This window comes from Rhinolophus ferrumequinum, chromosome 8 (genome assembly GCF_004115265.2).
Source record: "Rhinolophus ferrumequinum isolate MPI-CBG mRhiFer1 chromosome 8, mRhiFer1_v1.p, whole genome shotgun sequence".
NCBI lineage: Eukaryota > Metazoa > Chordata > Mammalia > Chiroptera > Rhinolophidae > Rhinolophus > Rhinolophus ferrumequinum.
Genome location: NC_046291.1, coordinates 78484126 through 78510369, shown reverse-complemented (window position 1 = coordinate 78510369; position 26244 = coordinate 78484126). Strand labels below are relative to the sequence as shown.

The 26244-nt window shown below is 33.0% G+C and overlaps 1 protein-coding gene across 1 annotated transcript in view; it reads right to left on the bottom strand.

Annotated features, from left to right (window-relative positions):
- Nucleotides 1-26244, bottom strand: part of LRP1B (LDL receptor related protein 1B) — a 1793989-nt gene that overhangs the window by 177670 nt on the left and 1590075 nt on the right. Inside the window, exons 61-66 of the mRNA XM_033112843.1 lie at nucleotides 20892-21080; nucleotides 19894-20042; nucleotides 14188-14281; nucleotides 6950-7066; nucleotides 6709-6828; nucleotides 5169-5288 (exon numbers count right to left, since the gene is read on the bottom strand). Of these exons, the coding sequence (XP_032968734.1) occupies nucleotides 5169-5288; nucleotides 6709-6828; nucleotides 6950-7066; nucleotides 14188-14281; nucleotides 19894-20042; nucleotides 20892-21080 (789 nt within the window). The remainder of the gene's footprint in view (nucleotides 1-5168; nucleotides 5289-6708; nucleotides 6829-6949; nucleotides 7067-14187; nucleotides 14282-19893; nucleotides 20043-20891; nucleotides 21081-26244) is intronic.

Here is a 26244-nt window from a genome sequence, read left to right as displayed (position 1 = left end):
TATAACCCCTGGACATATAAATGATAGAATATTCTCTAAGGAAATGGCCATCCCAAAGTATACATGACAAGAAACTTATAAACTAAAACAAACACAAATAATTTTGTTCTAGAGGTAGGCTAAAGGAGGAAAAGGTTTTAAACTTCTACATTTCTTACTTATTTTTTATAAAGTATTTAACACTTATTCTCCCCACATATTGCTATAAATCTGCAACTAGTTTTTTTGTTTGTTTGTTTTTTTGTGTGTATGTGTGATTTTATTTTGTATTTCTACACAATCAAATACAGTTGGCTAAGGATGAGGGGAGCAGTATGACCAAGATGATGTTTTTCAAACAAAAATGTCACAGAATGCTAAATTCTTGACTCAATTTCTTTAAAAAAAAAGTATCAACTGCATCAATCCAGTTCTTATTAAAAGAAATATATAGTTTACTTCCTTTACAAACTCAGTTATAATCCTCACTGGGTAAAAAGCTATTTTCTTTCATGGCTTTTTTCTACAAATCAATTTCAAGTGTGGAATACTTGGCATGCCTCCTGACTCATTGTGTGGGATCTTTTTCAGTTTTGTGCAACAAAAGTTAAATCTCACAGTTTCCTCACATTATTAAGAGAGAAAAACATAAAATAATGTCATCAAATTATTGTACATCCTTTTGGTAGAGAGACAGTCAGTGCATGCAAGTTGCTCAAGACAAGTTATAAAACGACTAAATGTGTTTCATTTAGAGTAATTAATGATTAACATGTAGGTCATTCATTTCTTCATAGAAAAGCTAGAAGACAGTTTCCTGGTCCTATTCACATGGACAGGCTCTCCTTCAAGGGCTCTACTGGGACCAAAATATTTCAGGGTAAAAGAGGCTCTCTCTCTTTCTCATTCTCTCTCTCTCTCTCTCTCTCTCTCTCTCTCTCTCTCTCACACACACACACACACACACACACACACACACACACACACGACACTAACATAAAAAAGCCCAAACTGAAGCCAGCACCGCACAATGCAGATTATAGTACAGATGCAGATCAGACCAGTCAGGCAGCAGAAACCTACAAGCTCCCAGAGAATGCACTATAGAGGGCCCTTTCTCCTTCCCAACTGCTAACATAAAGGTATATAATCCCGCGCCTCTAAATATCCAAGAGAGATATTGTGATGCCACACGTTAGAAAAAGTCTTAACTAAGTAAGTGTAAGTGTGCATTGTCTTCCAAGATAACAGAATTTAGTATTAATACATCATCCTTTGAGCACAGAACGTTCCCCCCACCAATCATCTTCAAATCATGGGACTAACATTTGCTAAATGCTATTCTAAGGGTAAGTTAATAAAATTTTGAAAATAACTAAGTTCACATATAACCAAATTCAAATATCATGAATTGTCTTACTATCTTTATCGTCATCGGTATCAAACTTCCTTCCGCAGGCCCATTCCCGGCGCTCTACCCTGAGTACAACTTAGCCTGATACTGACTGCAGGGTTGACAGAATCCTCCCACTGAATACTGTTGCATCTGCTCTGAATTAACTTTCATATAAGGTGACAATTAGAGAACTGAGACACTTTGGAGTCTAAAGCGCAGATTTTGTCTTTAGACAACAGTTTTTTGTAAAACTGTTTTATGCCTTATTTGCCAATGAATGTGTAATAAACGTAACATGTAGATATAAGCTTCAGTATGGAAATGTTATTCACATTAATACACTGGAATACTAGAAAATGTTAAGCTTCAAATTAATATGGAATACATAATAGGATTTATGTGAACTTTAAAAATACTTATACTACAAGCTATTAGGTACATATTAATGAATGCATACTAATACAGTAAATGTAAAAAACAAAAACAAAAACAAAAAAAAACATGTGAATGATACATAACCACTTCAGGCTTCAGGGCAGGCTTCAAAGGAAGGAAATGGGAAAGGATAGAGGTGGACTTTAGTTGTATTACAGGGATTTGGATGTTTTAAAAGACATATCTTAGGTCAAATGTTAATGTCTATTAAAACTGGTACATGGTGCTTACTGTAAAACTTTCTATATAAGTCTGTATGTTTCAAATGTGTTATAATTTAATATGCAATTGCTTGGAATTAAAAAAAAAATCAGTTTCTTATATTCTTATAGCTTGAGTAGCCTGATTCAACTTTCCTCACCAGACATTTAAGGGGAAGTAAAAGCACACTTTGATTGGTTCTATCTTTTGGTTTGAATGTGTTCAGTGTCATGTTGGAAACACAGGGCTGAGGAAAAAAAAAAGCTGCTGTCACTGTACGTAGCTCAAGTTCCTCTCACAACTCCTACCATGTTTCTCCGAAAATAAGACCTAGCCAGGCCATCAATTCTAGTGCATCTTTTGGAGCAAAAATTAATATAAAACCTAGCCTATTTTAATATAAGACTGGGTATAATATAATGTAATAATGCAATATAATATAATATAATATAATATAATATAATATAATATAATAATATAATATAATAATAGTGGGTCTTATATAATATAAGACCAGGTCTTATATTAATTTTTGCTCCAAAGATGCATTAGAGCTGATGATCCGGCTAGGTCTTATTTTCAGGGAAACACGGTAGCTAGTGTGATTATAGTTCACACATTCATTAAACATAATTAGGCAAGCAGCAGGTTATACATCAAGACTCTCTTTGATGACACCGAATTCTAGATATGAAGGATGTAAGTAAAAGAAATCAGGAAAGGAGATTACCGGGAGGAGTGAAGTGGCAGAACAAACAGTGGATTCTAGAAAGCTGGGGAATGAGTGCAGAGTTGACCCGGAAAGGCCAACTGATGGAAAGGATGTTTCACTGGGATCTGGGAACAGAGAGTCTAAACTAGTATATACCATAATAACTACATATTATTTTACATGTCAAATTGTAGAAAAGTTTCAAGTCTGATTACAAAGCAGAGGAATAAATCTGGTACAGATCTGTCAAATCCCTAAATCTGCATTTCATTCCTAAAATGGAAATTACAGGGGGAAGATAAATAAAGTTTGAAATTGAGATTCTGAATTAAAATCCTATAGTTGCTACAATCAAAGTAGTCTACTTAGTTTGTTCAGGCATTCAAACGTGGTATTTGCCCGATATTGTGATAAATAGTGAAACAGCCTTCCAAGAGTAGGCAACATCAATAGCCTAATAAAAGTGTGTATATTTATGTCTTATTTTTCTTCAGGCAAAGAATGAAGCATAAACACCTTCAGGTAAAAAGTAATTTTATAATAACTATTAACAACTCACAAAATGAAGTCACAACTATCTTGCCACAACTGTGAAGGTAGCATAGATTTAAATCTTTACTTACACAGAAATTTTATTGCCCCTAGTGAAATTTTATGGTGGGGTTAAGACAAATAAAATGCTTGCATTTCTTCCTTCTTCCCCCTTCTGTTTGTATGTATATGTGTGTTTGTACACTGGTCTGGAACTTATAACAATCACTGTGGCTAGGAGAATTCTATATAATTTTATAATGGAAAGGATTGAAATATTTTTTCTCTTTATATACACGGAATGAGGTTGATTCATGCTATGTTCACAAAGCAGATATTTGGTGTCAAATAATTCTGAATTCAAATCCAAGTTTCACCACTTGGGACTTGTGGCAATTTACATAATCTCCTTGGGCCTCATTTTCCTCATTGATAAAACAGGGGAAATAAAGAGGCTAAATGTAAAACCTTTAACACAGTTCCTGGGCCACATGGTAAACATGAAATAATTATTAGGCATCATTGTTATGTTGATTGGTAATTATCAGTTTGAACAATCTACCAAAAAGCAATTAAATCACATCAAAGCGAGGAGGAAGAAGAACAAAATATAGATGTAACGTTCCAGTGAAGAAATTATTCAGATAGCTAATGTAAGTCATTATTCCGTTTTGCTTTGGTAAACAAAAATACAAGACGACAGAACAAACTAGCCAGTAATGTAAACTAGTCTGCAAAAGTCACTAATAATTGTTATGTACAAGTCAGTAATGATTGTAATTTGAGGCCCTGTGAATTGATTATGAAGACCAATTTCACAAGGTGGTAAAAAGTGGTTTGAGGATGCTGAGATAAGCTATACCGGTTGCATGTTCTGAAGACAGTTACATGGAAGACAGTATTATGAAAAAAAACAAAACAAAACAAAACAAAAAACACCTGAAGACCCATTAGTGCCTGTGATTATACATGCAGATCATAAGTGGTGTTCAATATTAATGGAATTTCAAAGAACCTAAACTTGTTTTTATAATTTTCATTTCTCCCATAAGAGTTAATGAGAGTAATGTGGAATCTAGCAAATATATTTAACACAATTTTGTATGTGAAGCCTGGAAATCTTACCTTTAGTTTAGACAAACTTTGTCTTCTCTAATCAATTACTAGATTAAGTTTTTTTGTTTCTCCAACACTGCCAATTTTGGTGTATTCACCCACAAAATAGCCACTATCAACGTTTAATAAATGTTGATAAAATGAATTACACATGAAACTACTCTTCACGCCTGTCTCACTGTTGACATTTTCAAGATAGGATAAAAGGCATTACACAAAATTAGTACCTTCTCCATTTCTGCAATGTTAATTAAGGAATAATTATTGTAAATAAAATAAATGATTTGAAGTGAAAATGTTATTTTTTCAGAAACAAATTCTAACCTAAATGATTGCTGTCATCTACTAAAACAGAACAAATGCTTTTATTACCTTTTCCTTTTTTTTTTTTTTACCATGTTTAAGAATGAGCAATAATCATTGAATGAATGGAAAATTTTACGTATTTAAGCAGAAAAATGAAGTCTATGACAATATGAAAATAGTGTTTCATTGTTTCTATTTATTAAATGTTACTATCAAGTGCATACTGTAATATAAGAAGATGATAGTTTTATCCTACCTTTTTGATCTGTCTTTTCAGAAAAAGTTTTGACTTTACAATAAGTAATACTTACTCTTCTGCCTTTCCCCTCCATGCTTTTTATAAAATAGCTAACCTGAGGTTATTGACTATGTGAAACTTTCGCAGGTAAGATTTCAGTTTCATCAGAATTGTGTTCAAATTCATTTCACCATGGCCATCTTAGATGATGACACAGACACAATAGGGAAGGTCCACGGCCACAAAACACTCACCGCAGTTGGCCTCATCTGAGGCATCTGCACAGTCTGGATCCTCGTCACAAACCCACAGCTTGGAAATGCAATGCTTGGTAGTTTTACACTGGAAGTAGTCTGGAGAACAGCTGTTTTCAGCTGAAAGGGAAAATATCTATTAAAATGTAGCTTTGGACAAGGACATTTTACTTAAAAGGCAATTAGAAAAACAAATGATTAAGATAGTTGAAAATGTATCTCATTTAAATTAATAAAGCTCTGAAGGTGAGGAGTTTTAACTTTGTATTATCTATAATGTATTCCTAATATCCTTTCCAGTAGAAATAAATAAAACATATTTCTCCAGTGATGCAATTAATAAAAATCAGAGTTTTAAAACACCCCACCTCAATTAGATATTTTGAATCTGATTTGAAAACTAAACAATTCAGGACCTTTCAAAATAATTTTTTCCAGATAAATAAATTTAAATATTTATGCATGTGCATTGCTATAAATGGAGAAAAAAAAGACTGAAATTGGAAGAGATCAGTGAATGAAGAAATAAAAAGCATAATTTATTAAAATCTCTAGTTGTTTTGAGTCTTTGAGGGAAGAGGTGAATATCTGACTCAGAGTGTAAACTGCATCACAAATCCTCGTCAGTTTAATGGATCAACTTCTGGAATGGCTAACCATAAAGTACTGGTACTGACTTTATTCTGAATGCATCATCTTAATCAAATTGCTGGATGACTGCACATTATTTACTGATAAAAGTTTTAGGGGAATAAAATAAAACTTCAGCAAGACAGAAATGTTGACAGCAGTTCTGTTGAAATCCTGAAAGTTGACAGGTGCTCAATCGTTCGGATCCTGTGTGTATGTGTGTGTGCACACGCATGCACACGCCTGCCTATGTGCATGTGAGTTTACGAGGTAAACTGTCTTGCCTTCCACTTAATGTAATTTAATTTTTGGTGGGAGTTAGAAATAAAAGGTGAATAAAATGGAAAACATTTTACTTTGTTCTTAGAAGTGGCTTGTTAAGGTACATTAAGTAGGGTATTATTCACAGTTTTTAACAAGTAACTTTGTTAGGCTAATTTTCTCATCATAACTTCCAATGGATTTTATGAGAAAAAAAACAATCTCTAATTAAAATAGAGTTGATTTTAAGTAACTAATTAATAAATAGAAGAAAATTACCTGTCGCTACTTAATATGGGGAAAAACATCAATTTATGAAAAAACAAAACAAAACAGAACAAAAACACCATAATCACCAGTAATATTGTTTTTGCTTCTTCCTTTAGTGACGATATGGATGAATGAATGGTGTTTCATGCTTGTGATAATCTCCAGGTGGTTTTTTTAAGCAAAGATCACCCATATTTTGAAGTTCTCAATATTCTTTATATAGAGATTCTTGAATAATCCACCCCAATAGACAATTATTTGGAATTATTTGCATATAATCGCTGTGATATTTTTCTATACTGTGTGAATTTATGGTGCACAATAATAATTTTTAGGCCAATTTCAGTTGGGAGTAAGACAACATGTGTAGGTGACTTACGACAGTCCCTTTCATCTTCCTCATCCCCACAGTCGTCTTGCCCATTACATCTGAGGTTTACTGGGATACATTTCTGGTTCTTGGTACACTTGAACTGACCTGAGAGGCAGACGTGTGTATCTAAAAGATAAAAACAGTTGGAAAAATTTGTGGTCAAACCCATGTCTGAATTGAAATCAGTGAGGACATAATCAGTTAACAACGAGATTTATGTTCCTTAGTTAAGACTTTAACCACCTACCACAGTTGAGTTCATCAGAATTGTCTCCACAGTCATTCTCTCCATCACAGATGAAAGCAGGCAGAGCACAGAGCCCTGTTCCACACTGAAATCGGCCTGGCTGACATTTAAATTCGGCTAGGGAGGAAACATACAGGTATTGTGGAATGATAATCTTAGCTCATGACTTGCTAAACAGAGCTTTTCTGATATTCAAAATACTTATAATATTATTATATTAAACATATCCTAGAGCACAATAGGAACGTCTCAAATCTAGACAGCTATTAGGTTCAGATGTACAGCTAAGCTAGAAGCAACTCAGAAGGCCTCAAGATTACATTTCACAAACTAAAAGAACACAATTAAAAACATATAAATATAATATATATATGTATATATATGTACATATATACATATACATATATATTTAAAAACATATAAATGTCTACTCACTTCAAAGAAATGGTATTGAGAGATTAAATGATGGCAAAATATAATTTATTGTAATTAAAATAAGTTATTCCAATATCACTAAAAAATTTGTTTGTCTTTGATCACATTGCCTGTCATGTGTAAGAGAGGAACATCTACCTTCAATACATATATCCCAGATCTACTTATAGGAAATGCTTCTTGTAAGTATCACATTTTAAATCAGATTTACTGATATTCATTTCTGTAATTCTATTCATATGTAAAAAGATAATACCTTGTAAGCAGTAAAGACTTTTACATATCATAGATATTTTATTATAGTAAATAAATACCAGATAATAATGCATTTTATTTGCTATATTTTTAGTTTATATAAGGAATAATAATAATAATAATAATAATAATAATAATAATAATAATAAAAGTAGGATCTATTGAGTATATACTAATTATCAGGCACTGGGTTAGGCTCTTTCACAAACAGTTACGCCCTTTCATATATAGTTACTAATTGAATCTCATTATAACCTTTTTATCTCAGAATCACAATAACCATTTTATAAATGAGGGAATTAAGTCCATGGATTTACAAGTGTCAAGTGCCAGACTTAAAATTTAAATCCAGATCTGACCTCTGTAGTCTTCTAACAAACTATGTTACTTACAATTAAAAGATTAATCTTTTGACTGATGATCCTAATGTATGTTACTAATCACTGACTTCGAGATTAATAATGACTATTAATGATAAGTAAATTCAGTCAATCAAAGTTAATCAATTATATTTTAAACTTTCTTTGGAAAATAAATTATACGTTATAATTGCAATATTAAACATTTCCTTAACATTAAAAAAAACAACTTTTAATACATGCTTGATTTCCATAGAAGTGAGTTATAAAATACTGAAAGTAATTTACCATCAATTTATAAAATTTATTAATTAATCACTTTAAAATTTAAAAATATTCTATACTTAATTTTCTCTTGCTGTCAACATGTGCAATTCCTGTACTTCTTATGCTCCATATGTAATTTCCTGTAATTTTCCTTTGCTACCTAAACAACCCTCCTATAAGAATGAGGGAAATAAATCCTTCAATACCTACAAAATAACTGGGAAACCTATCTGACCTTTAAATGTGTCCCTAGAATGATCCTTGGTGAATTAGAATGCCATAGGAAATATAGTTTTAAACTTATGATGCCAGAGAATTCTTGATGCATGACTCATATATATTTATGCAAAAACATTATGCAAGTTTGCCAGTATGTGAAGCTGGGATCAAGCTTTCCTGCCTTAAGGTGCAATTATAGGTATTGTCAAACAGCTCTTAGTAACTGCAAATATTGATGATGCAGCTACTCAGAAATGGATACTAAACACTTCACAGACTCATGTAAATCATCTTCCACCTCACCATGACTGTCAAAATAGTTATATCTATGAAAATCTATGCCAAGATTCAACACTATTAACCCATCAACTCCAAGTAAGAGATAATTTATTAAAAGATCACAGAGAAAAATTTAATTAAGATGGCAGAGTAGGTAAACACTGTGCTTACCTCTTCTCACAGCCAACTCAGAATTACAACTAAACTACAGAACAGCCATCATTGAGAATCTTCAGAAGTCTAGCTGAACAGACGTTCTATAATGAGGATATACAGAAGTAGCCATGGAAAGACTAGTAGTAAGAACAGAGACTCAGAACAGGCTGGTCCCACACCCACATGTTGCAGTTAAACATTGAGAGGGATATCTCTGCTGCAGAGGTCCGTCCTGAGGAGCGAGGTTTCCCAGTCCCACAGCAGGCTCCTCAGCCTACGATTCCAGTATCAGGAACAGTAGTCCCCACAGCTTCTGGCTGTGAAAACCAGTGGAGATTGTGGATGAGTGAGATGAAGGTGGCTGCCATCCCAACGTGCTCCTCTTAAAAGGAATGTACACGGACTTACTCCCTTATGGACTCACTTGCTCTGAGCTCCAGCACTGGGGCAGCCGCTTGAAAGGAAGGAAATTGGGGGCAGAGGGGGGACAGAATTGTCTGGTTTCAGAATGAGTGCTAGAGGAGTAGCTTTCTTCCAGACAGAAATGCTGGCAGAATTCACTGTTGTTTTTTGTTGTTGTTCTTGAGCCCTCACCCCACTTAGCAAGCAGATACAAGTAGTCACCATATCTGAGGCTCCATTAACCTGGCTAACACCATTTGCCCCATCCTGGTGATTTTTTGAGACCCTACCCCACCAAACTTGTGTGCCCACCCAAGACACTTTCAGTGGCTTTTCTATACAAATGACCTGTCTTGGCTGATTGTTTAGAATTTTCTAAAATCTCTCAAAAGTTCACAAACCCCAAACAAGCAGCATTTCATCTCAGAACATCCTTTACCTCTAGCTAAGCATCACTAAGACCTGTATTAAAGGGAGGCAGCCTTGGTTCACAGCTTACACACTCCCAGGCACCTCCAAGCCCAGCACAAGTGATAAACAATTGCAGTTCACTTTATAGCTCATACCAAGTGGCCCTGGACAGGGTATGGGCAGCAGCTGACCTGGGCCTGCAAGAGCCCCTCCCAAGAGGGCCCCAAACCAACACACCCGGTGGCCAGCTTCCAGCCACTCTAGAGCACCTCCACCCCACCACCTCCACAAATGACACATCCAAAGGGAAGTCTCGTCAGGCACCAGAGCCCCACTAAAATGAATCCTGCTTCATAGGGTGACCACCTACACAAAAGCTCCTTCACTGTAGTCCAGACAGACCTCACAACAAATCATCCTGAAGGTCAACCCCTCCTACTGATGTGCAAACAGCAACCAAGGCTCAACTACAAGAGGAGGGTTCACACAACCCCCACAAGGGACACAACTGAATCACTCAGCTCAAGTGGACAGGGAGACTGCCACTGGTCCCCAAAGGGCACCTACGACATAAGGCCACTCTACTAAGATTGGGAGACACAGCAGCCCTAATACATAGAAACAAACACAGGGAGGCAGCCAAAATGGGAAGACAAAGAAATATGTCCAAAATGAAAGAACAGAACAAACCTCCAGAACAAAGACACAAAATGGAGACAAGCAATCTACCAGATTCAGAGTTCAAAACACTGGCTATAAGGATGCTCAATGATTTCAGGGAAAACTTCAACAAAGATATAGGATATATAAAAATGAAGATAGAGAACATAAAAAAAATAAAGTCAGACATGAACAATTCAACAACTGAAATAAAGAATACGTTGGAGGGAGTCAACAGTAGATTAGATGAAGCAGATAATTGAATCAGCAATTTGTAATATAAGGTATTAAACATCTAATCAAAACAGCAAAAATAAAATAATAATAATAATTTTAAAAATACAGTTTAAGAGGCCTCTTGAAAAACTTCAAGCATACCAACATTCACATCATAGGGGTACCAGAAGAAGGGAGAGATCAAGGAATTGAAAACCTATTTGAAGAAATAATGAAGAAAAACTTTCCTAACCTGATAAAGGAAATCTACATAGAAGCCTAAGAAACGCAGAGCGTCCCAAATAACATAAACTCAAAGAGGTCCACGCCAAGTTATGTCATAATTAAAATGCCAAAAGTTAAAGACAAAGAGAAAATCTTAAAAGCAGAAAGATAAAAACAGTTAGTTAGCTAAAAGGGAGCTCCCATAAGTCTGTCAGCTGATTTCTCAACAGGAACTTTGCAGGCCAGAAGGGATTAGCACAAAATGTTCAAAGTGATGGAAAGAAAGGACTACAACCAACCACTTTGCTACTCTAGTCAGCAAAGCTATCATTTAGTCTAGAATGACAGATAAATATCTTCCCAGACCAGAAAAAGCTAGAGGAGTTCATCACCACCAAACCAGTATTACAAGGAATCTTAGAGAAACTTCATTAAGACCAGGAAAAAAAAAAAAAAAAAAGGAAAGTATGAATAATAACATGGCAATAACTACATATCTAGCGACAATTACTTTAAAGGTAAATAGATTAAATGCTCTAATCAAATACATAGGATGGCTGAATGGATTAGAAAACAAGAACTTTTCATATGATCCTTATGGATGGATGAAGAAGAGGTGGTACATACCGTGTTTCCCCGAAAATAAGACCTAGTTGGATCATCACATCTAATGCTTCTTTTGGAGCAAAATTTAATATAAGACCTGGTCTTATTTTAATATAATATAAGACTGGGTACAATATAATATAATATAATACAAAACATAACATAAAATAACATAGTATAATATAATAAACATAACTATAATATAATATAATATAGTATAATATAATATAGTATAATATAATATAATACTATAAAATAATAGTAATATAAATACAATATATTTATATTAATATATTATTAGGTATATTATTATATACCTAATAAATTATTAGGTATATTATTATTATATTATTAGGTATAAAATAATATAATATAATACCAGGTCATATATTAATTTTTGCTCTAAAAGATGTATTAGAGCTGATGGTCCGGCTAGGTCTTATTTTTGGGGAAACATGGTATATACATTGGAATGTTACTCAGCCATAGAAAAGAATGGAATCTTGCCATCTGCAACAACACGGGTGGATCTGAAGGATATTTTGCTGAGTGAGGTAAGTCAGACAGAGAAAGAAAATGCCATATTATGTCACTTATACATGGAATCTAAAGAACAAAATAAATGAACAAATAAAACAGAACAAACTCATAGATACTGAGAACAATTGGATGATTATCAGATGGGAGGATGGGTGAAAATGGGGAAGGGCTTAAGAAGTCCAAATTGGTAGTTACAAAGTAGTCATATAATACGGTATAGCACAAGGACCATAGTCATACTATTTATGAATATGCATGGTGTCAGATGGGTACTAGATTAATTTGGGGGTGATCACTTCATAAGTTATATAAATATCTAATCTCTATTTGCATATCTGAAACTAACAAAATATTGTATGTCAACTGTAATTAATATATATATTAACTATATACATTAATTATATACATTAATTATATATATATTGCACATATATTATATCATATATGTTATATGTATATTATACATATGTATCACAGAGATAATGCCACCTATAGAAACACATAGTTCTGGTACTTAACCAAGATAGGGATCATAGAGAGGCTCTTAGATACCAGATGTCTCTTTGGTTCCCCTCAAAAGACATTAAAGTTATATTTGCTCACCATATATTCTGTAAGTGGGTAAATGTGAAAAAAACCATTAAACTAAATTTGTATTTAATTTTTTTTTATATCAATATGGTTACAGCATGAAGTTTCCATCAAGATTAAAATTAGAGTGTAGGAGCTGAAAATATATTAGAAGAGAAAGCACTGGGAACTAATCACTTTCTCTGCAGGTCCTCATGGTGATACTTCCTCAGAGAAAACTTCAGGGAATCTGGCAGGAAAGGCCATCTTCACCTGAGGACTAAGTTAATATGTGTATGCTTGTTTATTTCTATAAATTACAAAAATAAGTTGTATTTACTTTTCTATATCATGAGAAAGTTTACTGTGGGAAATTAATAACTTTCTTTAAATAAGTAAATCTCAACTGATCCGTTTGATATTCCTTTAATTCAGTAAGTTAAAAAATGAATAACTCAGGCATAATAGTATATCTATCCCATACAGATACTTCTCTTTACACATTGTCTATCAAAATGAAAACAAAACAATATTAATAAATCAAAGAGCAATGAAGCTTTCAGAAACATAAAATGAAAATTCAAAAAGCAATGACTTACATAACATTTTCCTTCTCATTGAATACATTGCTTGCTGCTTTCAAACACACAAATGAACCATGTGATAGAATTTCATATGTTTGGTGCAGTTGGTAGTGACCAGAGCAATCAAATAGAGCTCATCTCAGTAACTATCTATAGACCCTGAGTTTGAAACAGCTTTGTAATTATGTAGTGCTAAGTCCACCGAATGAAGTAGTTAGCTTTCACTGTGACAGTACATTCTTTATTTGGTGAAAACCTAAGAAGGATCTTGAACATAATTGTCAAGGCCAAATCATGGTAACCATCTCCTGGGATGTCGAGTAAATTATCATGATGGACTACAAGCATCTTCAACTTGACGGGACAGTATTGGAGTGACCCAGGGACTGAATTGTAAAAGGCTATCAAGGAAAAGTCTGCTGATTGTCCATCACAACCAAAATTACCAAAGAAAGCTAAGAAACAAACCAAAAAAAAAAAAAAATAGCACTTAACCATGCCAATCACAGTCAGATGTCAAGCCATTGGTAGTCATTTTAAGGCAACAAGTAAGAAAATACTAAATTGCCTAACTGCAAACTAATGATTTATATTGGAAAACCTGAATTTTAATGAGTTTTCTGTATTTTAATACTGACAGAAAAGTGGGAAAAATGAATCCCATTGAAGTAAGATTTCAGTCGTTCAGTGAGATCCTGAAAACTTGCTCATTTTTGCTTTGAAACTGATGACACAGTAAGTCAAAATAATGCTGATTATTACTCTACTGATCACTACATGAATCGATGTACATTCTACAAGGCAGAAAATTTTAGAAGAAAAAAACTAACACAATTTTAATATGCTGTCATTCTAAATGTAATAGTTATCAGATACATAGCCAAGACAGTGCAACACATTTTTGTTCTATTTTTAAAGATACACATATAAAACCTTTCTATTTCAGATTTGGAAAGGGATTAGAAGGCAATACTTTAGATCTAGCTTCAATTTTTTGTGTCTGAGATTTAAGGAGCTCTAAATTCTAAATCCCTACATTTGCCAATGTACTCACGACAGTCATCAGGTTCGTCAGATCCATCGCCACAGTCGTCCACAGTGTCGCATTTCCACCAGAATGGAATACATTTGTCAGTTTTGCAACGGAACTTAAAAAAAAAAAAAAAAGAAAAAGAAAAAAAGAAAAGGAAAAGAAAAAGAAAAAGAAAAAGAAAAGAGAAAGTTGAAGAACCCTACTCATATATAATGAGAATTTAAAACTCACCAAGGTGGAGCAGCCTAGCCTAATCTATTGCTGTTAATGTGAACTATGGTGGTCTTAGAGCATTCTACAAGAGGGAACATATGCACACCAAGCAAAATGATCTGCCAGGAAAGCACGTTGTCCAGGAAAACCTCCTGAGATTTCCTGAGCAGGGGGAGCTCACCCATTTGCATCTAGTCCATGGCTGCTTTTGCACCACAACAGAGTTGAGCAGTAGCTACAGAGACCATTTTTCCAGAAAAGTATAAAATGTTTATTATCTGGCCCTTTTACAGAAAAAGTTTGCCAAACACTGAACAGGTCTAACAATTATCGGTAATACCAGGAAGAGGTATCAAGTTGAATTAATTCAGTTATTTGAATTAATTTAATTGAATTGCATTTTTTTTAGGAATCTTGGACATTTCAATTAATATCTTGTAATCTCTGTTCCTTAGCCACCAAATGAGGAGCTCCTTTGCAGCTGTCATGCTGTGTGTGATTCCATGGAATTTCCTAAACACTAAAAATACTGCTTTAGCCGTAATTAATATCAGCCCTACATAAATATTAACAATACTTTTTTAGAGCAGTTGAGACTGATACAGTTCTTTTCAGTTTTTGGAATTCTTAATAAATACACGTGATATTGTAGGATAAAAAAGAGACATTTTGGTAATTAAAAACAGGTGAAAAACAAGACTGCAATGTTTTTTTTTTCTTCTGACTGTTATATATATTTTTAAATAGAAATACATATAAAAAAAAAAAAAAAACCCTGTTGGAATAAAGCTTGTTATCAAGATTATCCAAAACCTTATTCACTAACATATTTATTAATATGTTTCAGGGGGTCTATCGTTCTTTACATTTAAAATAGATAATAAAAATAAAAACGTGTCCTAATTCTATGACTTATACAAATACAAATTTTTATTCCTCCCTTTTAAAATGAACTAGCAAATGGAAAAAAGTAACAATAGAGAAATTGGTTAAAAATGTTATATAGTAATATTTACTTATAGGCTATTTAGCACCAGGTAACTTGTTGTCAATGAAATTTCTCAGGTAAACGTTGCACGACGTTATTTATAAGGAAGTGATCTGAATTCAAATCCATACCCTGAGGTAATGTGCAGAAGTAGTGTTCTCACTGACTTCGCTATTGGCCAACTGCACTCAGAGATCAAGAGAGCTCAGTCAATTTATTCCTTAGCGATCTCAGACCACAAACGAATCCCTTTCTTAGCAACATTCACTTCTAAGCTTACCCTCCTAAGATAGAAGAAACTAAAGAAAATCATACTTTCCACATAAAAAGCATTTATCTTAACAAGCTATACTGCAGACAGATTTGTAACACAGAAAAATATAACCCAAATTCAATTTTCTCTAATGAAAATGGATTAGCCGAGCTACAACTTTTGCTCATCTAAAATATTGTGACTTTCTTCAAGTAACAGAGAATCTGAAGCTAGTCTTTGATGAACCTTTCTGGATATCATGGAGTTGATTCAGGGTATATTTCTATTATTTTTTAAATAAGTGGGTGATTTTTTTTGTTCTTTTTCCCAGTAGCAATTATGGGGGGGAAGAGAACACTGTGATTCCAAGTGAAGATGTGACCTTTCGACTGATTTTCCCATATTTGCTTTGCCTCTGATCCTGTCTGTTGCGGTTTTCATAAATTACCAGAGGTAAACTATTATTCTTATAGATAGTGACTTTCTGGGGGACATAAGGACAACTCTGAAAGCAATTTCCCTGAACATTAAACATTTCCAGTCATATCAAAGTACATTAATATGAGGATTTCAGATCTCCTGAGAATATTCAGTCTTCCCAATCAAGATCTGAAAAATATCTAAAATAATTATTTTTAAATTCATTAAATATGTTTAATTTAAATAAACACCAACTGTTAAAATTACATATGGACCCAGATTTTGTATGCCGTTTCAGTTTTAATAAGAACATGAAAAGATTTTGAGTTAAGAGAAGTCGGGGTCACATATACTTACTATGTTAATTTTATGCTAATCAATATTTTTTTCATTACTCTTAGAGGAAGATATCTTCTATTTTGTGTCTGATCTTCATTTTTTCATACTTAAACATAGCAACTTAAAAAAGATTAATGTTAAATACAAATATAAAGCATTCTTCATGGTAAATGTTATCCAAGACAATTGTCTTCATAAAATAAATTGCAGATTACAATTATCACACACCAGAAGAAGCTATAATAAAACTACTGAATATATATCTACCAAAATGGACACAAGGATAAAATGGAAATAACACATATAGTGAAGTTCAGTAGAAACAGGGAAAGTCTCCACCTAAAAGATAAGTAAAGCTATTTTTAAATTACTTTATTTTCTAATTGTAATGATTTAAATTTAATATTTGAAGATTTTAGTGCTTAATAATCGGTTTAATTTTTATTTTTATAAGATTTTCATATGTTCACTTTCAATCCTAACAGAATTCTTATTGGTGTGATTTGCCTATTTTTATTTTCCTAAGATACAATATTATTGGGGTGGGTATATCATTGGTTGTAAAAACTAGATGATAACAAATCAAACTCCCCTAGGAAAATAAATTAAAAATTAAACATTTTTATCAGAATGCTTAAAAATGCTAAATGGTATGATTCTGAAATACCTAGATTATTTGCTTCATTTTGATGTCTACGTCACTAAAAATTGGTATATAAACTTACTTTTCTTCAAGAAGTGTATATCATTTTTTTTCCCCTCCCATGAAATCAGAAAAGAATCAGAGATAAAATGGCTACATAACCCACAAAACTTACAGGGATAACCACTAATGGATTGTGTTAGCTGGTATTCATTCCCTTTTTTCTTAAAGATGAAATAAATCAGGTGATAACGCTTTTCAGGAAGTATTTTTGAACACAAATCTATATTTTGTTTGTTCTGTCTGGCTATTGTTGAATATTTTTAAATTTCATGCAAAATGCTAATGGGGGTATTTGAAAAATTGTAAATATTTTAGTGGTGCCATCATTGATACCAAATTGGGAAATAATTTAATTGTATGAAAAATATGTTTCTAGGTCGATTTTGGTTTTCATTTAATTGATCAGATTTATTTTTGCATTGAATTAACATAATTATAGGTTTTCTTATATAAATAATTTGAAATGTTTTATTATTCTTATGACTACAGCAAGGCTGATGTTTTAGTATCTATGTCTTGCTGTTTGAGATGTTCATCTTTGTGTCAAGCATCCTCTGCCTTTTCTCTATTTTTGGTTGGCTATTGAGACTCACGACACCGTAAGTAGCTTAGGCAGGAGTCATCACAGCTAAGGCACCCAAGTCCTCAGTATTGGACCTCAACACTGTGACTCATGGACCACTCCAGAGCCAGGACCAGAGGTTTTCTCAGAATCACCTGGAGGTTAAGCTGGAAATCTATTTAAACTAAACAGCACTAACAAGAATTATATTTAATTTTTTTAATGTGATTTCTCCCTTAAATTTTCTCTTTAGGAATAATTAGATTGTTTAATTTGTCTCTCTTAGTGACTTAAATTTCCAGTTCTCTAAAAATAATGCATTTTGCTCACATAAACACTTAGGGGATTATAATTAAAGCAACACATTTTGTAAAGAGAGAAGAGACTATGGCCTATGCTTTCTACTAGACATCAGAACCTCTATATGGCAGCTCACAGTAACTGTACATCTACCATATTTTGCCATGCATAATGTGCACCCACAGTTTTGGCCCAAAGTTTCAGGGAAAAAAATCTTTCGTTTTAATTTTTTAATTCAAATTTTTATTTGTTTACCTTTAGGTACTTGTTTTTTTGTATTATAAAGGAATTTTAGCATTTACTTTTTTAATATGTCATGGTATAAGAAGTTTTATGTAACAAATAATTACAAAACAGAAGAACAGATACAAGGTACAAGAAATGTTGTGTACCCATAACAAATTTACGATATTTAGGCATAATAGAAGGCCAAGAACTCTTCTTTGTTGCAAGTTCATCTTTAGGTTCAACAAAACCAATTATTGTATTCCAGGGTATTATTTTGCATATGGATATCTTTATTGATTTCTAGAGTTACACTTTTAATTCATAAGCATAAATAAAAGAATTGAAAACTTTATATAGATACAGAATTAGTACTACTCATGTATAATGCCCATCTTTATTTTGCCTTCACAAATTTGGGTTAAAAAGGTGCACATTATACATGGCAAAATACAGTACTTTTAAGTAAATTCCAGTTGCACTAGAGGGCAAGGATAATAACATTTACTATGCACCAGGAACTTTTCCCCTTAATCTTCATAACAATGGCCTAGAAATATTACCATTTCCATCTAAAAAATGAGGAAACTGAAGCACCAAGAAGTAAAGTAACAAAACCAAGGTAATCCAGACAATTTAGAGCAGTCAGGGTTACATTCAGGAGTCTGGCTTCAGAGACTGTGCCCTTAACCAGTACACATACGTCACCGCCCCCCCCCCCAACCCCCCGTCCCCGGAAGGGTTTCAATCTTTTTCATCTGCACAGTTCTTTAATATATGAATTCATTTATCACTTGAGAGGCAGGCTGAGCTAGTATTAATGTCCACATTTCGAAAACAAGCACACCCTAAGAGAAATTCAGTCTCTTGCCGTTAAGTTATTGATAGAATTGGACAACTAGTAAATTCAAATCACAGAATTCTAAGAATAAATTTGAACATTTAAAAAACAAAAATCACAGTTTCTTTGACAATTCTATCTTAAATAATATAGTGACTTAAATATAGCAAAAACAAATTTTATACTGTCATATGACTACTGTCCAAAACTTTAAAGTAATAAAATCAAGTCCATGCAAGTAGAAAACACCATTAAGTAGAAAATTTAACTTCTGGGATGTGTTTTCTGACAACAATTACATTTTGAAGACAAAGAGGTTTTAGAAGGAAATTATTTACATCTCAGAATTTTTCATTAACAAAATAAAAAAAAAATCACTTTCTACCCAATTCATCTTTTCTATATCACATGCTCTGAGCAATGGGAGAAGAGTGGAGATGGTGATACAGAGCAGATTATCTAGGAAAACTTTCTGGTTTGTTTAAGCTGCACATATCTCAGCCTTAACCCTATGCCTAAATTATCTCGCCATCTTGAAATATGTTACATTTCCTCTGGTGATTCTGCTATGCCCACTCATGATTTGAAACATTATATTATATGGAACTGTGAAAGATTGGTTTTCATTTTTGTTTTTGGCCTCAATGTGTACTTCCTAATTATTAATGTTTCATTTTAACCACATATATCGCATTGCTTTTCCCTCACTCTGTGATCCTCTTTACAATGTATGGAATGATCAGCTAGCTAATGTTATGCCAAACAAACAAACAAAAAATTGATCTTCTGAAAATTGTTTAAACAAATAAAAAAATTCAGGCAAAGTCTTTATAACAGCGTGCCCATATATCCATGAAATGATTTCTAGACCTTTACTCACTTGACTGGCTGTGCAGTTAGATAAGCAAGTCCTGTTATCAGCTGCAAGATAGAAGTTGGTGGGACATGCACAGGTGTGAGTCTTTCCAGGGGCTAAAAGGCACAGATGACTGCAACCTCCATTATTTATCATACAGAGATGTTTGGAGACTACAAATGAGAAAGAAACAACAAGAAAACAGGATATTCAAGACCAATTACATAATATAGGATTAGCAATATGACATTTAAGGCTTCATAATTTGATTTTGAATAGAACTTTGTAATCAAGAACTCATCAAGATTATAAATATAATTTTATTTTGTTCCAAATTGTACTAATTATCCAATGGCATTATTTTTACTATTAAATAGTTTTTAGGATGCATTTACACAAAAATAAGCATTTTAGTAGAAAAATAATTGTCCATCGAAAAAAAAATGAGAGACTAGAAGAATTTTGGATGAAGAGATATATATGTTTAGAAATATTAATGCAAAATAAACAATGAAACAATGATCTACAACTAATAGTGCAGTGGCTTTGTTTTCTAGGCCAAATTTGTGTCTTAAGCAACACAATCAAAGCTTTATTCATAGTAGATGGTAGAATTCCTACTAAACATATGCTTAAGAAAACTTAATATAGTTCTCATTTTCACAGTCCTAGGGTTACTTAAATATAACTCCTTTTACCCAGAAACTAAAGGGCCTATAACTATTTGTAAATAATTTGAAGAATGCAGTCTCCACTTGTCCAACTACATGTAGTATTGTCATTTCAGCTTAATATGATTTCAACAAGTCAATAATTGTTTATACTATTATTGAGCTTCCAATCATATCCCTTAATAGCAGTTCTTTGTATCAGCTGGACTCATTCTATACAATTATGCTAAATAATGAAATCTGGTATCATTCTCAAAAATAAATTCACACTTAACCTTGGAAGGAACAAAAAAACGGAATGTTACTAAAAAAGGTTGATGCATTTATGGAAATCATGGAAAGAATAATTACCATCAGGTTGTCTATAAGAATGATACACCTGGATATCTGTGATGGCATGCCATGAGTTAATCAGTGAGAATCTGTCTGCTCCCGAGGTTTTATGGGCACGGCTGAGTGACTTGGTTTTCCCATCAGTCCAGTAGATGTAGTCTTCAAACAATGTTAGTGCAATCACCCCTGGAATATCTTGATTAGGGACTGTAATAGGAGATGGTAAGATTAATGTTCAGTCTTGGAAGACTGCCAGTTAAAATATTCAATACTACATGGGCTGACAGATACAACTGCTACAGAGCTTCATGTGAATAATTGCTGTGACAACCTGTCAGGCTGGCAAGGTTCTTTATTACCAGTTAAGAGAATGCAGGATCTGGCACGGGAGTTTGCTTTGCTCAGATTTAGCTTGGTTCAACCACTGGGAACAAAATGAATGCAATCCTGCTCAGGGATAATGGCTGCTTCACCAGAAACAAATAACATCCAACATTTAAAAATTTTATATATATATATATATATATATATATATATATATATATATAATTTCCATCCAGTTGTTCCTAATTTACATCCTTAAATCTGAAGATCATTTTACTGCCTTCTCCCACTCTTACATTGATTAAATTATACATCCAGGATAAAATTTCTATCTAGAGATACAGTGACTATATGACCACTATAAACCATTTTAGTCACTGAGATTTTGAGTATTTTTACTTGCAAAGTAAGATGGGAAAAGGATGGAGAAAAGTAAATGTGAGAGGTAACACTATTATGCAAATTTAACAGCCATAAAACTGTTTAGTTGCAGATTAAAATTCTTTTATAATTATACCTACATTATAGGACAGTGTTTAAATGTAAACAGTAAATTGAGCATCACAGATGTGCATTTTTTGTTTAAGAGATTCCAGGGTCCTAGCAGATAATAGGATATGATAAATTTATTTGGTAGTTTGGGGTTAAATCATTTTAAACCATGATAGAGTTTATTTTTCAAATTACAAAAAAATCTAAAAGTAAAAATAAAATAGAAATTACCCAGTACACAAAAATTAAAGTAGATTACTTTGTATTAATTTCCAGATCTAATGTTAGAAACTGAGAAAATGTTTATTAATGAAAAAAGGTACTGTAAGTTAAGAAATATGTACTTTTTTAAAAATTAGATTTTAATGACTGAGAATTAATGTTTGACATATTCGTCATTCAGTAGCAACTAAAAACTATCAAAATGTAAATTACAACTCACTCTTTTCTAGGGAAGTTTACAGCCTTATTTTTAAAATGTGATTTTTATTCTGGTGGGCCAAATGTAATCAGATAATTTACTATGACTCAGAGAAAATAGAAATAAAATAAATAATATGAGACTCCTCACAATAGGCAACAATTTAAGCCATTGACTACTGTCAATATGTAGGGTCTGGCCAGAAATCCATCTCAGAACAGACACTCGGCATATAAAGAATGTAAAAATCAAGAAAAATCCAGATGTACACACTTTCAATGCAAACACTCAGACTGAATTATCTGTATACTCCGATAGATAAGGAGCCCATTGCTAAAATGATAAGTGGAACTGGACAGAAAGATAAAAAGAAGGGTATTACCAAAAGGAATCATGTCTGAGAATTTATACAAATTATTTTCACTTTCCTTCTTTGGTTGTATAAATTCATTTCAGAAAGATAAAACAAATGTAGCCAAATTTTAACAACTGGGTGACTTTTGGTGATGGGCTATCATTATAAAAATCTTTCAACTTATGAGTTTGCTTGCAAATTTTCAAAATAAAATAAAAATGTCCAGAAAAAGTTGAAAGTTTCAGATGCATTCAGTTCTGATTTCCTTGGATGTAAAATAAGTAATTAGATCATTAAATATGGACTTAAAAAGTTAATCATTACTTTAAAAACACTCAGCCCACCAGAGAGTCAATTAACCTCTATAGAAAAAGTGAAGTTGTAAGAATTTGCCTATTAGCACCTCAAAAGTAGCATAGTCTTTTTAACTATTTAACTATAAGTAACATTAGCTGACATTTATTAAGAACTTGAGTGCCAGGATGTAGGCCAGTTCTTCTCAGTGAGTTAGGGAGGCAATTCTGGTCACACGACAAAACTTATCAGGTTCAAGTATCAATAGTTTCAAGGTTGAGAAACACTGAGGTAGGGTATCCACTTTATACACCTCATTTTATTTAAGGCACACAGCAACTCTATTGTGCAATAACAGATACTTTGCAGATGACAAAGCCAATACCTGGAAAACTTAAGTAACTTGATCGAAGAGGAGAGGGAAAAAACTAGTAAATGAAGGCATTGGTATTTAAATCTAAATCAGATTCTTTGGCTGCTGAATTCTTAGCTATTTTACCTACTAGCACTGCCTTTAAGAAAGCCAGCCTACTTGGGTAAAGTGTGAATTGTGAATTATAAAGTGTGAGTTCTAGTCTGAATTGTGTCCTTGAAAGTTTTGTATGTTAAAGCCCTATCCCTCCCCTCTCCAACATGACTGTATTTAAAGACAGGTCCTTTAAAGAAGTAACTAATATTAAATGAGGTCATAAGAATAGGGGTCTTAATCAAATATGTCTGGTGTCCTTGCAAGATAGGGACACTTGGGGTGTGCACATATGGAGAAATGGCCATGTAAAGACACAGCAAAAAGAAAGCCTTCTACAGTCAAAGAGAGAAGCCTTGGTAGAAACCAAACCAACCTTGATCTTGGACTTCAGCTTCCAGACTATGAGAAAATGAATTTCTGTTGTTTAAACTTCTCAGTTTGTGATATTATGATATGGTCGCCTTAGCAAACTGATACAAGTATACAAAGAAATGGGGCTAATTTCATAAGCTCCCTGTGAAAATCATTTTATAGAATTACTTGATTGCAACTACATTGTATGTATTTCAGACATGTGATAATTTAAGTACTGGGCAAGTTTGCTACCTCTAAGCTTGTAGTGATCACCCACCAGAAACCCTGTTACCAGATAATCAACATGAATTTATGGAGATCAGAAATTAAACTCTTATTTCAGAAGAAGGATGGCACATAGTTGAATGTACAGAGCATGTAGAAAAGTCAGGTAAAAGTGAAGAAAATTAGTCCATTTGCTCAAAGTGACCATATGCTTGATTTAATTCCTTATTCGATATTGACCATGGAGAACAGGACTGTCACTCCAGCCCTGCTCATTTGACAAACATGCTTATTTCCTGAACAGCATCAGACAACCACCAGAATATTTGTTGTAGAAAAAATAAAGTAAAAATACCAACTTATATTAACAAGAAGAAATCTAGTCTCATACAGCTAACATTATACCACCTCCAACAAGCTACTCTCTGAGACAGTGACAACTTCTCTTAATACAACTATTGCCAGTGAAAATCAAGCAAGCAAAAGAAAGTAAAACAAACAAACAAAAATCTTAACTTGGCAGAATGCTTTAGGACATTCAGAATGAGAAACATAATTTTTTTGTTGTCTATTTATTTACATATTTCTACCTTATAGAAATGTATGTATATATACATGCATGCATATACGTATTAAGTATGTGTGCATGTAACATGTACTATATATTATATATAATATATACATATATAATGTTTTATAATATGTATGTGTGTGTGTACTATATGAGTGCGTGTGTGTGTGAATGTGTGTGTGTAAACAGAGCAATAAGAAAAATATCTCGCAGTACAATTTAGCAGTTAGTGGAGCTGACAAAATATAAACAGGCAATGTGATGGTATGAGAGGAATATCTAACAAATAAACTTGCTAATAATGAGGTATTGAATTTATGAAAAAAAAAGTAGTTAATGTTTTCTCAAAATGATAATGGTTATCTTTTTTGAGAGAAACATAACATGACCACTTGTCATACATGACTGCCTTTGCTTAATTAAAAGAGACATGTGAAAATAAATTTAAGAAACCTTTATTTTACAGGTATTCAGTAGACACACACACAAAAAGACAAGAGAAACAGAACGACTGCGTGGGCTGCAGCTTAACAGGTACTTATTATACATTTAAAGACTATTTTAAAAGTGCTTTTTGTAGCTAGACTTTTATTCTTTGCAACAACATTATTTATTGCACTGTTTCCAGCATTCTACTCAAGTACTAGGATGCCAGTTTTCATTCCGTAGGCTGTATCTATTAGAAGAAAGGAGTCTATGTTGGGCAAAATACAAATCAAAGAAAAACTCCTTTGTGGAATTTTTTCCTTTTAGTCAAGTTGGATGCTATCCTGCTAAGGTTCCTAGTAATTATGAAAAATAGACAAGCTAGAAATCCAGACTACGCTTTTGGCTTAATTGTTGCTTCACAGCTAGAGATACTCTATCACAATACTTTTGATTTTTCAGTTTTTTGGTATAACATTTATCATGCTAAACAAGTATAATCCTCAATAAGCCATTCTAATACATATTTCAGACTAATCTCGATGAAAATACTTAACAAAATGCACAAATAGCAGAATATTCATCTTTTGTTGCACTGCAAATGTCATAGTTGGTGTTATGGGTAGGCTATAACATTGGGGTAATGGCAGATTCTACATGGTATTGCCCAATGGTTAATACTTAAATAGAAATTTTACTACTGATGCTCTTTTTTTTTTTTCTTATTTCTCCTCCAAGGTTTACCTTAAGGATCTAATGTTATTTTAAAATAGTATGATATATGCAACGATCCCTATACCTTATTAATAAAAAATACTATAAAGGCTTAAGCAATATTGTTAACAGTAAAACAAAGACTATAGAACGCAACCACCAAATTCAATACTTATTTTTATGAAGGAATCAAGATTACGGAGTAACTTGAGTACTTATTTTTGTTGTTGTTGTTATAAAGAATTTATGTATCGCTTGGAAGAACATGCCTGAATGACCCAATGATCCATGAAATTCAATCTGGCTCTTCAGCTGACTAGCACTGGGATCTTACCCTCCTAACACATTAAAGTTAACAAGTATATCAAGTAAAACATTATATCGTATCCTGTTTTTCTTTTTAATATCTCTCATTTTTCTTATTCTTGGTGCCATTATCCCAAGAAAAGGCATGAATTCCCTCATACATGAATAATTGCAAAATTATTCTTTTGTCGTTTTTAAAATCTCTTCCAGTCTCTTTTGTATCAGTGAAGGATCCTGTAGTAAACGGAGAACACATTACTAGATTATAATTGAAAATAATTTAATTGAAAGAAGGCCGTCTTAGGTAAAATGAGTAGTCATATAATTTTTCTCTTACTATTTACAGAGGTTTGGGAATGGCTAAGCAAATGATGATGGGTTTTATTTCCTAGCTCTGTTACCAGAAGCTGTTGAAAGTTG